This window comes from Ahaetulla prasina, chromosome 9 (assembly GCF_028640845.1).
Source record: "Ahaetulla prasina isolate Xishuangbanna chromosome 9, ASM2864084v1, whole genome shotgun sequence".
Taxonomy (NCBI): domain Eukaryota; kingdom Metazoa; phylum Chordata; class Lepidosauria; order Squamata; family Colubridae; genus Ahaetulla; species Ahaetulla prasina.
Window position 1 is genome coordinate 29,034,988 of NC_080547.1, and position 15,336 is coordinate 29,050,323.

Below are 15,336 nucleotides of genomic sequence, written 5' to 3' on the forward strand. Positions count from 1 at the left end.
AATTAATCCATATCTGCCCCCAAATGATTTTATGGCTCATTTTGCAATTTAGCAGTACTTGATGGGAACAGTTCAATTCCGGGCATACTGGTTTCCAAAAAAGAGAAAACAATAAATTTAGAGTAAATCGTTGTCTGTCATTATCAAATAGAGTTCATAAACCTAACATGAAAAGGTTACTTAAGCGTGGTCTTGGGAACAGGTGTGTGTGTGTGTGTGTGTGCGCGCGCGGGCGGACGGGCGAAATAATGTCTGAATAATCATCACATTATGAACATTTGGCAATAGTTTTCTATGATTAAAAAAAGAGAGCAATAATTTCAGTATATGTAACTTCCTTTCTTCCTCCTTTCCTTCCTCCTTACCTCCCTCTTTTCCTACCTTTACAAAATGAGCCACAGTGGTGCAGTGGTTAGAGTGCAGTACTGTAGGCTACTTTTGCTGATCACCGGCTGCCAGCAGGTTGGCAGATCAAATCTCACCAGGCTCAAGCCTTTTTTTTTTAAATTAACTTTGACTTTTGTTGCAAGTCTTTGTTCATTCTGAGCCTTTGCTTTCCTGACTTCATCTTTGCATATTCTATCTGCTGATATTCTGCCTTAGTTATGTGTCCTTCTTTCCATTTTTTGTATTTGTCCTTTTTGTTTTTCAGTTTGTCGGAGAGCTCTTTGTGCAGCCCTACTGGTTTCTTCTTGGATTTCTTGTTTTTCTTTTTCAGTGGTATTGTGCTGGACTGGGCTTTTTTATTCATATTTTTCAGTTTCCCAAGCTTCTTGAGTTGTTTTCCCCTTTAGGATTTTCATCCAAGAAATCTTTTCCAAATTCTTTCTGAGTTTCTTAAAATCAGCTCTTTTAAAATCTAGGATTTGGCCACCCCACCTATGCCAGCATAAGAGGCATGCTGTGGATTTAATAAGTGAAAGAATTTTGGCTAGCAGGGTTCAGGAGAAGAGCATTTTTGGCTGTGGCTCCTGCCCTTTGGAATATTATATCCTCTGAGTTGAGATCCACATCAACCCTCTTAACCTTCCTTAATGGCCTAAAGATCTACCAGTTGGCCTGGGCCCCCAATTATTATTACGTGGCTAGAGGACTAAGAGAAGATCCCACCCCTCCCTGTATTCTCTATCCTTCCTTCTCCCCTTCCATCTTTTAATGATAAATTGTTATTTATTGTTTTATCATTTTAATATTTGCTGGTTTTTAATGTTTGTAACCTGTCCAGAATAACTTCTAGATGAAATGGGTACCCCCCCTAATTTAATACATAAATAAATTCCCAGGTCTGTGAGATACATTGTAAAGTAACCCAACATTATTATCATCCTGGAAGAAAGAATTGGCAAACCATACTACAAGAAAATTATATCAGTGTTTCAGCTCAGTTCATATGCAGTTGTGGGGGAAAAATGAAATTTCTGAAACACTCCAAGGAGGACAAAGAAATTAGTAAGTCAGGGCTGGGTGCATGTTCACAAAGTTGATTGAACTGGTGTCTGTGATGGTGTAATTGGTTTTGTTATTGTTGTCCTCTGTTAATATTTTGACATAAGAAATGTTGACATTCTGAATCTGGAAATCAGATCAGTTTGTCACCAGGTTCATCAGATTGTTATAACTTTTCCAACTTCCTTCATATCTCAAATTCTGGGATGGGAAAGGATCTACAACAGGACTATCAAACTCACATTGTCACGGCATTGTCACATGATGTAATCGGGACTTTTCCCCCTTTGCTAAACTGGGAATGGGCATGGCTAGCACGTGACGCATCTGGCCTGTGGGCCGCAAGCTTGATAGCCCTGATCTACAGGATCAGATTTTGGAGCATCAGTGTGACCCATCAAAATATTTCAGATGTTCTGGGAAAGAGTTGAAATCCAAAGCCAGAAGCCTTGACTGATGAGCTTTGTGAAATCATTGGGTGACCTTGAACATGTTGCTCATTTTTCATCGTAATATTTATGATCCAGATTATTATGAAGCTAAATGAGCATAATTTTAAAGGCTTTGAACATTGACCCATAAACTTTAGAGAGTGAAAATATGAACATCTCAGGGGGTCCCTTAAATCAATGGTCACCAACCGGTAGTCTGAGGACTACTGGTGGTCCACGAAAAAATTTTAGTGGTCCGCAGAGAAATCTTTGTATTTCTCTAGAGGAGCCCAGCCGAAGTTTCCCGTGCTGCTCGTGCTTCAGCATTTTGACTCCCAGAGACAGGATGGGGTTCTTCAGGCAGTTAGCTTGGCCACCTGTTAGCAGAGAGAAGCAGCCAGAGTCAACCCTGGCTTTGCTATCCAGGTCCTTGCAGATACTAGATCTGCCCCCTGAAAACTCTTGTCTCTCAAAGAGTGCTCACTGAAGCGGCATGTAAAACTTTGGCCGGGCTCCTCAAGAGACGGGAGTTTGCAAGGGGCCGACGATCTAGTGTCTGCAATGGACAGCAAAGCCAGGGTTGACTCCGGCTTCTTCTCTCTGCTGTAGTGCTTCCTGCTGTAGTGCTTTACCACTCCAAGCCTCAAGCACTCCAAACCCCAAGCGCCCGCTCATCAGTCACCCGCAGCAGCTCCCCTCCAGCCGGCAGGTCAAGCCCAGTGCCTGCTCTTATAGGCCAAGCCGAGCCCTTCATCAACTTCAAGCCATCCCCCACCAGGGGGACCCCACAAAGCCCTCCCCACCCCTTTCATCCTTCTGCCCCCAGCCAGTCTTTTGGATGAGGTGGAAATACTGGATCTTCAGAGGTTGGGTGGCTATGCCTGGGAAGAAAAGGAAGAAGAGCAGCAGCGTTTCCAGGAGGAGGAGGAGGAAGTAGGGTATCTTTGCCTGACTTTTCCACACAAAGGCTTGTCTCCTGCCTGGCTCTTTTCCCTTCTTTCCCTGTGGTTCTTTCTGGAAAAAATAGACCCTTTGTTGTGACCCAGGCCCTCAGACTCGGCCTCCTGGAGGAGGATGAATCAGAAAGTGAGGAGGAGAAGTTGGCAAGGCCTGCTTCCCCTGGGCTCTCTTCCTTCCTGGCACTGCCCCAGGAGGAGGAGGAGGGGCTGGCAAGGCCTGATTCCCCTGGGCCTTCTTTCGATTTGGCAATGCCCCAAGTCCAATCTTAGCTCAATGCGAGACTGCGAAGATGTGATTGGCGCGCGCAGCAAAGGAAACAGTGGGGCAGGCCCAGGGTGTGCTGAGTCACGGAGCGATACCCACAGGGGATAAAAGCAGGAGGAGGAGCTTCTTGTCTCTTTGTGTTGGACAAAGCTGCAAATTGCGTGGGGAATCTGTTTCATGGATGGAAGAATCTCTTTGTGAGTGACTTTTGCTTTATCTGTAATTTCCTGGTTCCCTCAGTAACAGACCGTTTTAGAGATTTTGGCAGGCACGTGGGGAGACGTGGCCAGAACATTTCTATGCCAAAAGGAATCCAGCCAAGTGCAAATAAACTGTTGGCAGAGGGCCTTTGACTGACTTTTTCTTGGGAGTGTTGGGCGGGAAACAGAACACCCTTCCTCTTTTTGTACCCAGCTGGCACTTTCCAAAGTTAACTTTTCCAGCATTAGCTGCTCAAAACCCCTTTGACTGTGATTTTTAAAAATTATTATTTACATCGGCCATCCCTTTCTGACATCTCCCGTTTTCTCATTGATTCCCCCTGCCCCCCAACTATTACTTTCCCAAGTCCTCCATTTGCTTCCAACCTGCTGCTTTTTTTTTTTTCCCTGTATGATTTAAAAACAAAGATTTAGAAACACCGGGCTTTAAAGACTTCTCTTTGTAGTGGATTGGTGGATAAATCCCAGGTACAAATATGCCTATGCATTTAAAATGGGAATGAGTATAAATTCTTAAAAGAAACTTAGCATGAAGCGATTTGTTTGCTGCATTGCCTTGGTTATGTTGTGCAAAAAATAACAATGGTGCACTGGTTAAAGGCGGCTGAGCTAAGTCCCCAATTCCATCTCACATCTCCAACATTTTTTACTAATTTTTTTATCCATTTGTGACAATCTTACTGGAGTCAAATACCATTTCCAAACAACTTTATAATTATGCTCTTTAATCCTTATAGATAAAGTTCTCATAATTCTACTATTTCAATTCACATTCCAATCTGACTCTGGTATTTCAATATTAAGATCTTTTTCCCAATTTGTCCTCATCACTCTTTGTAATTTTTCATCAGAGTTTATAATCTTATAAACCCTACTAACGAGTCCCTTTAGCCCAATTTCATCTTTCATAATCCGAGATACTAAATATTCAAATTCAGTTTCACATCTATTTATCGAATAGTTTTCCCTTAATTTTTTTGTCCATTTTTCTATCTGTATTTTTTCAAACCAACTTAACCCTAATTTTTCAGTAATTTCTTTATTCCTCTTTTCATTTTCCAAAACTTTTATCCAATCTCTAATAGTTTCTATATTTTCCTCTTTAATCACTTCATTACGTCTTCTATTGTTTTTAATCGGCCAATTTCCAATTGTCTTCCCCAAAATTTTAACAAATTTATTCCACATTTTACTTAATCCCTTTAACCAATAACTTCTAATTACACATTTTAAGTTTGCTTTATCTAAAAACCACCTTGATCCAAATTTCTCTATATCCCTTAACTCTAAGTCCCTCCAATAGTCATTTTCACCTTTAAATATTTTTACCACTATCCGGATACCATACGCACAGTAATAATTAAATAATTTGGGGATTCCTAATCCACCTTCCTTTTGATTTTGATACCACATTTTCTTCACTAATCTAGGTCTTTTCCCACCATTACAAAATTTGTCCAATTTTTTCTGATATCCTTCAATATCTTTCTCTGTCAAATTTAGCAGTAGCATCTCGAATAAAAAGTTAAACTTGGGCAGCAACATCATCTTACACATTGCAATTCTACCAAACCAAGACAACTTTAACATTTTATATTTGTCTATCTTCTTCTCAATTTCATTGATCACCACATCATAATTAAGTTTTTTCAATTCTTTAACCTTGAGTGAGAGCACTATACCCAAATATTTCAATGTATTTTTAATCCTTATCCCAAATTGCTCTTGCATATTCTCGCACTCATTACCATTACTATCCATCAATAATTCTGACTTTGACCAATTTACTTTCAGACCTGTCATTTCCTCAAATTCTTTCAAGTGCTTATATATCTTTTTCAGGTTTTTCTCTATATTTTTCAAAATAATTAAAGTATCATCCGCATACAAATTTATCTTATACCCCTTATATCCTTCTAATTCTTCATCTTTTTCTATCATTTTTGTCAGGATTTCCATAGCCAATAAAAATAATGTTGGGGACAAAGGACATCGTTGTCTCGTACCTGCTTCTAATTTTATCTCTTCAGTTAATATTCCATTCACCTTCACTCTTGCACTACTTTTTTGATACATATGTGGTATAAATGTGATAAGGTTAAAAAGTTTTGGCAACAATTGGAGAAAATGATATTTGAAATGATGGGGAAAGTAATAATATTGAGAGTGGAAACTATATTATTGTTGGTAATTAAGGAAATAGAATTAACAAAATATGAAAAAGAATTGATTAGAATTATGATTATAATAGGTAGAATTATAATAGCTAGATATTGGAAATTAGATGTCATTTTTAGAATAGAAGAGTGGAATTCTGAAATGTGGAAATTAGCCTTAAATGATAAAATGACATGTGATATTAAAATTAGAAGTGGTGTGTATAAAGAAGATATTTTCTGGAAGACTTGGAAACCATTCGTGGACTATGCGCTTGGAAAATTGGACGCCTCGGTACCTGTACCTCGAGAACGTGGATTTTGGCAATCATGAGGATATATCCGAAGACCCAAATCTTCCTTTTTTATGTATAGCACAAGGGTGCAATAATGTATTTTCTTTTTTGTTTGTTAGAAAAAAGCAATTAAAAAAAAAAAAAGGCGGCTGAGCCTCTCCCCCCCCCCCAGTGGTCCACGGGATTTAAAACTATCAACTTCATGGTCTCTGAGGTCCAAAAGATTGGGGACCTCTGCCTTAAATTCCATTCATAGAAAATTACCATTTCTAACTGGAATATCATCCCTATATATCCTTTTAGAGTTTATTTATTTATTTATTTATTCATTCATTCATATTTTTATACCGCCCTTCTCCGAAGACTCAGGGCAGTGTACAGCCAATAAAACAACAAGAATCCCAAAAAATTTAAAATACACTATCAAATTTAAAAAACTGATTCAATCGCTGTAACATTAAAATATTAGCTAAAATTTATCAAAACTAAAACCTAGGTAAAACCTTATAAAAACCCACTAAAATCCCCATACTAAAATCAATCAGGCCAGCCCCGCTTGGTGACAAAAGAAAGTCTTGAGCTCGCGCTTAAAGGTCCGGAGATCAGGGAGGAGACGGAGTCCCACCGGCAGCTCATTCCATAAAGCTGGGGCCCCCACAGAGAACGCCCTTCCCCTGGGGGCCGCCAGCCGACATTGACTAGCCAACGGCACCCTAAGAAGACCCTCCCTGTGGGCGCGCACTGGACGTATTGGAAAATGGGAGGTAACTGTCGGCAGCAGGCGGTCCCGTAAATATCCCAGTCCAATGCCATGGAGCACTTTAAAGGTGATAACCAACACCTTGAAGCGCACCCGGAAGACCACCGGCAACCAATGCAGCCTACGCAGGAGAGGTGTTACATGGGAGCTATGAGGAGCTCCCTCAATCCCCTGCGCGGCCGCATTCTGCACCAGTTGGAACCTCCGGGTACTCCTCAAGGGGAGCCCCATGTAGAGAGCATTGCAGTAATCCAGACGGGAAGTGACGAGGGCATGAGTGACCGTGCATAACGCGTCCCGGTCCAGGAAAGGGCGCAATTGGCGAATCAGGCGAACCTGATGAAAAGCTCCCCTGGCGACGGCTGTCAAATGGTCAGCCGTGCATCCAGGAGAACGCCTAAATTGCGCACCAATTCCCTGGGGGCTAACGATTCACCCCCCACAGTCAGCGATGGAGTAAGCTGACTGTGCCGGGATGCTGGCATCCACAGCCACTCCGTCTTGGATGGGTTGAGTCGGAGCCTGTTCGTCCCCATCCAGACCCGAACGGCCTCAAGACACTGAGTCATCACATCGACGGCTTCATTGGGGTGGTTCGGGGTGGAGATGTAAAACTGAGTGTCGTCAGCATACAGCTGACAGCTCACCCCGAAATCACGGATGATCTCTCCCAGCGGCTTCATATAGATGTTGAACAAGAGGGGCGAGAGAATCGACCCCTGCGGCACCCCACAAGTGAGTTGCCTAGGGGTCGATCTCTGCCCCCCTGTCAACACCGTCTGCGAGTGGTCAGAGAGGTAGGAAGAGAACCACCGTAAAACGGTGCCTCCCACCCCCAAGCCCTCCAACCGCCGCAGCAGGATACCATGGTCGATGGTATCGAACGCCGCTGATAGATCTAACAGGACAAAACAGAGGAACAACCTCTGTCCCGTGCCCTCCAGAGATCATCAACCAACGCGACCAAAGCTGTCTCTGTGCTGTACCCAGGCCTGAAGCCGGACTGGCACGGGTCTAGATAAACAGTTTCCTACAGGTACTGGGGGAGTTGCCAAGCCACCACACTCTCTACAACCTTCGCCAGAAAGCGAAGATTGGAGACTGGACGATAATTAGCTAAAATAGCTGGGTCCAGGGAAGGCTTCTTAAGGAGGGGCCTCACCACCGCCTCTTTCAAGGTGGCTGGGAAGACTCCCTCCCTCAGAAAAGCGCTGATAATTCCCTGGAGCCAGCCTCGTGTAACCTCCTGGGTAGCCAGTACTAACCAGGAGGGACACGGGTCCAATAAACATGTGGTGGCATTCAACCTCCCCAGTATCCTGTCCATGTCATCGGGAGTCACAGGATCAAACTCAGCCCAAACAATGTTCTCAAGACGTGCCCGCATCATCCCGTCCGGATCTACCCAATCCGTGTCCAACCCATCCTGGATCTGAGCGATTTTATCGTGCAGATAACTTCCAAATTCCTCAGCCCGACCTTGCAAGGGGGCCTCCCGAGCCCCCTGAAACAGAAGGGAGCGGGTCGCTCTAAACAAGGCGGCTGGGCGGTTATCTGCCGATGCTATAAGGGCGGCCAAGTATACTTGCTTTGCCGTCCTTATTGCCACTAGATAGGTCTGAATGTGTGACCGTACTAGTGTTCGGTCAGATTTGGAACGGCTGGCCCTCCAGGCGCTCTCTAGGCGTCTTCTCCAGCGCGTCATCTCTCTCAGCTCCTCAGTAAACCAAGGAGCCGGTCAAGAGCAGCGCCGGGTCAGAGGCCGCATCGGCACGACACGATCCAAAGCCCCCGCCACCGCCCTTTCCCAGGCGGCGGTGAGTTCCTCGGCCGAGCCGTGGGTCAGCTCCCCAGGAAATGGCCCAAGCTCTGTCAGGAACCTACTCGGGTCCATCAGGTGCCTGGGACGGAACCAGAGACCTGGCTCCGTCTCCCTGCGGTGAGGGTCTGTGGTCTGAAAGCCCAGGCGAAGGAGAGAATGATCTGTCCATGGCAGGGGAGTAATGACTAAATCCCCCACATCCAGATCATTCAGCCACTGTCGCGAGACAAAAATCAAATCCAGCGTGTGTCCCCCAGTGTGTGTGGGACCATTAACTAACTGGGTCAGGTCCAAGGTTGCCATGGAGGCCATGAACTCCCGAGCTGACGACGATGACTCACCTACTGACGGCAGATTGAAATCCCCCATGTTTTTTTTTTTTTTGCATTTATATCCCGCCCTTCTCCGAAGACTCAGGGCGGCTTACACTATGTCAAGCAATAGTCTTCATCCATTTGTATACTATATACAAAGTCAACTTATTGCCCCCAACAATCTGGGTCCTCATTTTACCTACCTTATAAAGGATGGAAGGCTGAGTCAACCTTGGGCCTGGTGGGACTTGAACCTGCAATATTGCAAGCAGTTGCTGTTAATAATAGGCTGCATTAGCCTGTTGCACCACCAGAGGCCCTTGCTATGTTGATACTCCAGCCTAGGGGTATCAACTGCCGCCTCGGCTATCACGTCGAGCAGCTCGGGCAGGGCTGCTGTCACGTGGCAGGGAGCCAGGTACGTGACCAGTAAACCCATCTGTACCCCGTGGCCCCACCACACAAAGAGAGACTCACAGCTCACAGTTAGATGAAGAGATGTTGACTCTGTCAAACGAAGATCTTTTAGAAAAAGCCTCCACTGTTATTTTCCTTTGCTTTTTAGAAAGTGTCTATGTGTGACCCTGGAGACCCCATAGTTTGGTAGTTCCTATGAATAATGAAGTTAACAGCTGTTTTGCAAATTTGTTAAAAGTCACCCTACCCTAGGGAATTCACAAGCTGTAAATCAGAATGGTAAAGCTTCTAGGTCTTTATATTAAATTTTATATCCAAGCTGAAAGTGAGATGGTCTCATAAAGAAAGGCACCTTTTATTGTATTTAGCAACACTACTAATCTCTCTCTCATCCCGTCTCTCTTTCGTGTGCACACACAAATACCCAGCCATATATTATTAATACACATATCTCCTTGATGTACTAGAGACAGAAGATTTTTCCTGGAGAAATATTCCAAATTGTAGTTTATCCAAACTGAGATACTACACTCCAGATCTGTCTGAAAAACATCCAAAATATCCAGGTATATTCTCATGGGTATATGAGTTTGAACTTTCTCTGCTCAAATTCTTAACTTACACTCTAGAACCTATGCAGGTAAAATGAAAATATCTGGTAGCTCTTTTTGTTATCAGTAAAGAAATTCACAATGTCTTCTTATCTTAATATTCCCTTAGATTCCTTCCAGAGATAGTGGAAATAAAAAGGAGGAAGTGGGATGTGAAAGAATTAAATAAAACATAGAATGGGAAGTAAGAAAATAAAATATTGCTTGCACGATAACTGCAAGAGGCAATACAGGCAACAATTTTGCAGCCAAAAGCTGTTTTTTCCCCATTTTTCCAAGCAGTTAATTAATAAAATAAAAGATGGTACTGGAATAAGTAGATTATCTTCTCCCATTTAGGCATTGGAGTTATTAAAAATTAGGGATATGTTAAGCCTATTGTAGATTAAAGCATATTTATAATTTGCCAAATCATTGCTTTGCCAGGAAACATTGATCCTTAGAAACTTCAGGGGCCACTCATATTATGAACCATCTTTATTTTAAGCTAAAATTGTTATTTGTTTGCTTGCTTGCTTGCTTTGTTTGTTTATTTGAATGATGACATACCAAGATAATTTATTAGTCTAAATGCATTCATACTCAGCTATAAAGTAAACAATCTCATCACAAATCTTGTGTATCTGGGTTTCTTTTCCACTTTTTCTCACTAGTCTCATCTTTTCATCATATGTTCAACAGAAACCAGATTTTGCTTTTTCTGTCCCTAGCTAACCAACGTGATAAATGGTGTGGGGGGAGGGAAGTCTGCCGCCTGGCATGGATTCTAATTGGCCGTGATAGTGGTCGGCTGCCGATTTGTTTATAAACTAGAAAATCTACAAATTGCCAGCCATCTGCCCAGCACAGTCTGCTAATGAATGCCTGTAGCCTGCAGATCCATACACTGATTGCCTCCATGTGTCTGGGCTGTCACCTGGGATGATCTGCCAGAGTTTGAGACCTGAAAATAAGTTGTGACTTAACTGTCATTGGCTAATTCTTATAGATATGAAATACCCATTGCAAAAGTGTAGATGATACACTTTTTAATGTTTCGATGGAAGGTATGAGGAGTCCTTGGTGCTCTCTGAGCTTGGTTATTTTCTTGCAGATATTTCATTACCCAAATGAACATCATCAGTGCTATCAGTAACTATCATTGATGATGTTGTCTGATTTGCATAATGAAACATCTGCAAGAAAACAACTAAGCTCAGAGAGCATCAAGGATCCTCATTTCAACCCTGAACTACAAATATTCTCCTTTATTGATGGAAGATATAGTTTTTGTAATTAATTTACCTGCTCTGCAGAATCAAGTACTTTGGTGCGGTTTCACATTAGCAGATTTGGGACAACTCTCTGGAATGAAATAATCTTTCGCTCAGAGTTTATTGGGGAGTCTTTAAGGTTCAGAGCTTGTGACTCCTTAAGAAAAATCTTTGGAACCTCAGGCTTGCTTTATACCATGGGGGAAATACTAACAGGGATTTCCCATTACAATGCTTTCCCAAGAGAGGAGGGATGCTGCTTCTTTCCTTTGAAAAAGAAAAGACTCATAGAGTTGGAAGACACTCTTGTTCATCACTCTTCCCAATTCTGAAGGTTCTGTGCTTTGATTTTGTTGCTTCCTTATGATATTTTTCAGCCATTTGCCTCAGTTAAGTGGTTGCTTTTAGCTTTATCTCTGGAGATACTTCACATTATGTGTGTATCATTTCTATTTCTAAAAAGTCTTGGTGTAATGCCTCAGCCAGGGAGGAGAATGGGGTTGTGTATTGTGACTTTACCTGGTCTATTCTATTCCTTTCTTTTTTCTATTATCGTCCAGGTTTGTACCTCTTCTCTGGGAATCTCCTTATTTACTACACTTTTCCAATTCAGAAGACACAGAACTGAACAAAACTCTACATTCTTATTTTACCAATTCTGCATCTCTGCTACTCTTTTATCAATATCCTATTTTATTAGTATCTGTAATATATAGACTTCTATATAGATATCCAAGGAAATGCATAGCAAATTCAGCTTTCTTCACTGTTCCTATGCCTTTACTGAATGCACAGAATAAAGAAGGTTCCATATTATTTTCATTTCCTGATTTTTTTTCTCACCTGAATTCATTGTCATTCTATTTATCAAGCAGCTATTAATTGGAGGAGGACCATTTGCTGCCATCCAAGTCTTTTTGATTCCTATGATGCCTAGTCAACATGGATAGGGTTAAGAGATTCCAGAGACAGCACCAGATTTGTCTATTTTAATATAATTAATTTCAAATAGTGACCAGAGTGGTATATCAATATTCATAGTTTATGAATTGTTTTTTCTCCACTCACTTTCTTTTAAGGTGGAATGGCTTAAGAATGAAGAACCAGTCAATGCTGAACAGGATGAAAATATTGATACCCGAGCAGATCATAATCTAATTATCCGTCAAGCCCGGCTGTCTGATTCAGGGAACTACACTTGCATGGCATCCAACATTGTTGCCAAAAGAAGAAGCCTCTCAGCCACAGTCGTGGTGTATGGTCAGTAGGTGTGACATGCTGTAACTTCTTGGACTATGAGTATCACTCTTGCTTGATCAATACGGTTAATGAATTCATCCATCCATTTCTTTTAAGCATCACTGCTGGCCAAGGATTTCCTAGAATTGAAGTCCACATGTCTTAAAGTTGCCAAGTTTGAAAAATACTGGGTTAAAGCATCAGACTAGAAACCAGGTGGCTCTGAGTTCTGGTCCTACCCTAGATACGAAGCCAGGTAGATGACCTTGAGATAGTAATTTTCTTTCAGCCCTAAAACAGAGTTAATGGCAAATAACTTTTGAAAACCATGCCAACAAAATTGCAATAACATTTATTTATTTATTTATTTATTTATTTATTTATTTATTTATTTATTTTGTCACAACAGAATATATAAGCATATATATAAGCATAAGTATGTAATAACTATATTAATTGGATATAATGAAAGGAAACAATAGGACAGGAATGGTAGGCATGTTTGTGCTCTTATGCACTCCCCTTACAGGCAGTCTCCAAGAATTAGATACAATTGGACAGAAGGAAAAAAAAGTTTAATAGAACATTGAAATAAACCTTCTAATAGTGATAGGGAGACAGATCATGTCAGTGCTCCCTTTCGTGACTTCTAACTGTTAATGAACGATGTGTGCATCCAAGCAAAATATAATTTTATTTTATTTTTTTAATAACAATAACTTTTAATAATTTAATAAAATAAAGCCTCTCTGTTCAATCAGAGATTAAGATCCTTGATTTCAAAACAGAGTTGAGAGCATAAAAGTTGTGACTACATAAATTCTATGTATACTTCGCTGAGAATGAGTGGGCATAAGAGGTACAAAGTCAATTGCTCATTAGTGAATAGAAGTGTGTCTCGGTGGAGGAGGAAGGTTATATTAATGTGGAACTAGGGCTAAATATTCCCCACTTTTTTCTTAGATAGTAAAATATCAGTTATAGTTGTCTCAAAACCTGCTGAAGCTTGATTTCCACTCTATAGACTATAGTTGTCTATAACCTGCTGAAGCTCGATTTCCACTAGATATAATCAAGGTAAAGATGTTAAGTAGTGCAGTTAGACAATATTTTGAGATCCAAAGTGTAATGTTTACTAACGATACTGTCTGTACAACAGTGGAGCCTCTTAATCAAACTTAAGACATAGAATAACAATGACCTTACAGACATTTTTCGGACAGCTGAACTTTAAATGCAGCAGGGAAGTTTTCTGCTTCTTTCTTTCTTCATTTCATCTTTTCTTCTTGTTGGTATTTCTTACCAATTGGCATTTCATTGATTAAGACCGAAGGATGTCTCAACCCTTCGCTTCGCTTCCCTCCCTTTCCTAGTAAAATGAAAACCACTTTGGTCTAGTGTTAAGGTACCAGCCTAAAAACCAGGAGACCATGAGTTCTAATCCTCTCTTAGGCCTGAAAGCCAGTTGGAAGATTTAGGGGTTGTCACTCTGTCTCACCCCAAATCACATTATAGGATTGTTCATGAGGAGAAAATTGGAGGAGAAAGGAGTATCTTGGGTAATTTATAAAAATAATGAAGACGGGATTAAAAAACATTTTTTAAAAAATATGCTTGGAGAGAATTAAAATGAGCCTATGTCATCCTTAGTTCCTTATCAAAACATATCCATTTATTGATACTATGTTATTTAGGTAGGTGCATCTCAGTAATACTTGCACATCAGCATGGGGCCGGTTTAGCTCACGCTGGTAAAAGCCTGTTATTAAGGCTTATTAAGAACACAGTAGCCTGCAATTACTGCAGGTTCGAGCCCGGCCCAAGGTTGACTCAGCCTTCCATCCTTTATAAGGTAGGTAAAATGAGGACCCAGATTGTTGGGGGGGCAATAAGTTGACTTTGTAAAAATATACAAATAGAATGAGACTATTGCCTTATACACTGTAAGCCGCCCTGAGTCTTCGGAGAAGGGTGGGGTATAAATGTAAACAAAAACAAAAAACAAAAAAAAAATGGAAATAGTGATAATTCTGACGTCTTTTTGTTTTTAAGGAGAAAATATTGAAAATGAAAAGTTTTGTAACAAAGACTGCCTGTTGTAAAATGCTAATATGCTATCCACCTGTTCCCCTATATTTGTGTTTGCATAGTGAACGGAGGCTGGTCTTCTTGGACGGCTTGGTCGAACTGCAATGCCCAGTGTGGCAGAGGAATGCAAAAGAGATCCCGCACATGTACCAACCCTGCTCCCCTCAATGGTGGTGCTTTCTGTGAAGGAATGTCTGTACAGAAAATTACCTGCACATCATTGTGTCCCAGTAAGCAAGATATCCTGTTAACAGTGTAGCCAAGAGGCAGGGCCCTTAGCGCATGTAGAGCCCCAGGCTTGGGTGTGTAGCAAGGTCCTTAAAGGCTAACAGGATTGGGGGAATTCTAATCACTGAAGGATGTTTCACAGAGCAGGGGTTGCTGCAGAAATAGCTTGTCTTCTAGTCCCCATCAACTGGCATTCTCTGGCTGATGGATTTGCAGCATGCCTGTCCTATTTGATCTGGTTAGATGGGTAGAAATTCTGGAAAAAAGGCGATTCCTCAACTATCTTTATTGCAGGGTGTGGTAGATGTTTGGACACATGGACACAACTACTTTTTTCTTTTTCAATGTCCCAGTTTCTCCCGAATCACAGAATTGAATTATGGGCCAAATGGTTATTAAGATTTTAATCTGCAACCTGATTCTTATGCACTCTGATTATTTGTGTGTTTGTGTGTATGTATGCATTTTTCTTTTTGTCTTCTGCATATTCCCTATGGGCTTTATTACCTAAAGCACATTGAACACCATGGATGTTTGAACACCTATCTGCGGTCTAAATTGGAATTTAGTGGAACTGTTCTATACGCTGCAAACATTTTCTCCTCCTTCTTCTCTTAACTAGGCATGGTTAGAGCACAGATACTTCAAGCAGAAATGGACAAGACTTGTACAGGCTACAAGCTGGAAAGTGTGCTCTCTGTAAGGCAATTCACAAATGTATTGATTCTGAATTTCTCTTAGACGTAAACAAGAGGACTGCAAGGCTAGCTCTGATATTTCTGGCACATGCCAAAAACTCTGGATTTTGTTGGAATCTGAATTTCCATAGC

General features: G+C 41.4%; 1 protein-coding gene across 1 annotated transcript in view; it reads left to right on the plus strand.

Annotated features, from left to right (window-relative positions):
- UNC5D (unc-5 netrin receptor D) overlaps positions 1-15,336 on the plus strand; it is a 773,049-nt gene that overhangs the window by 626,696 nt on the left and 131,017 nt on the right. Inside the window, exon 5 of the mRNA XM_058194328.1 lies at positions 12,031-12,211. Coding sequence (XP_058050311.1) covers positions 12,031-12,211 — 181 coding nt within the window. The remainder of the gene's footprint in view (positions 1-12,030; positions 12,212-15,336) is intronic.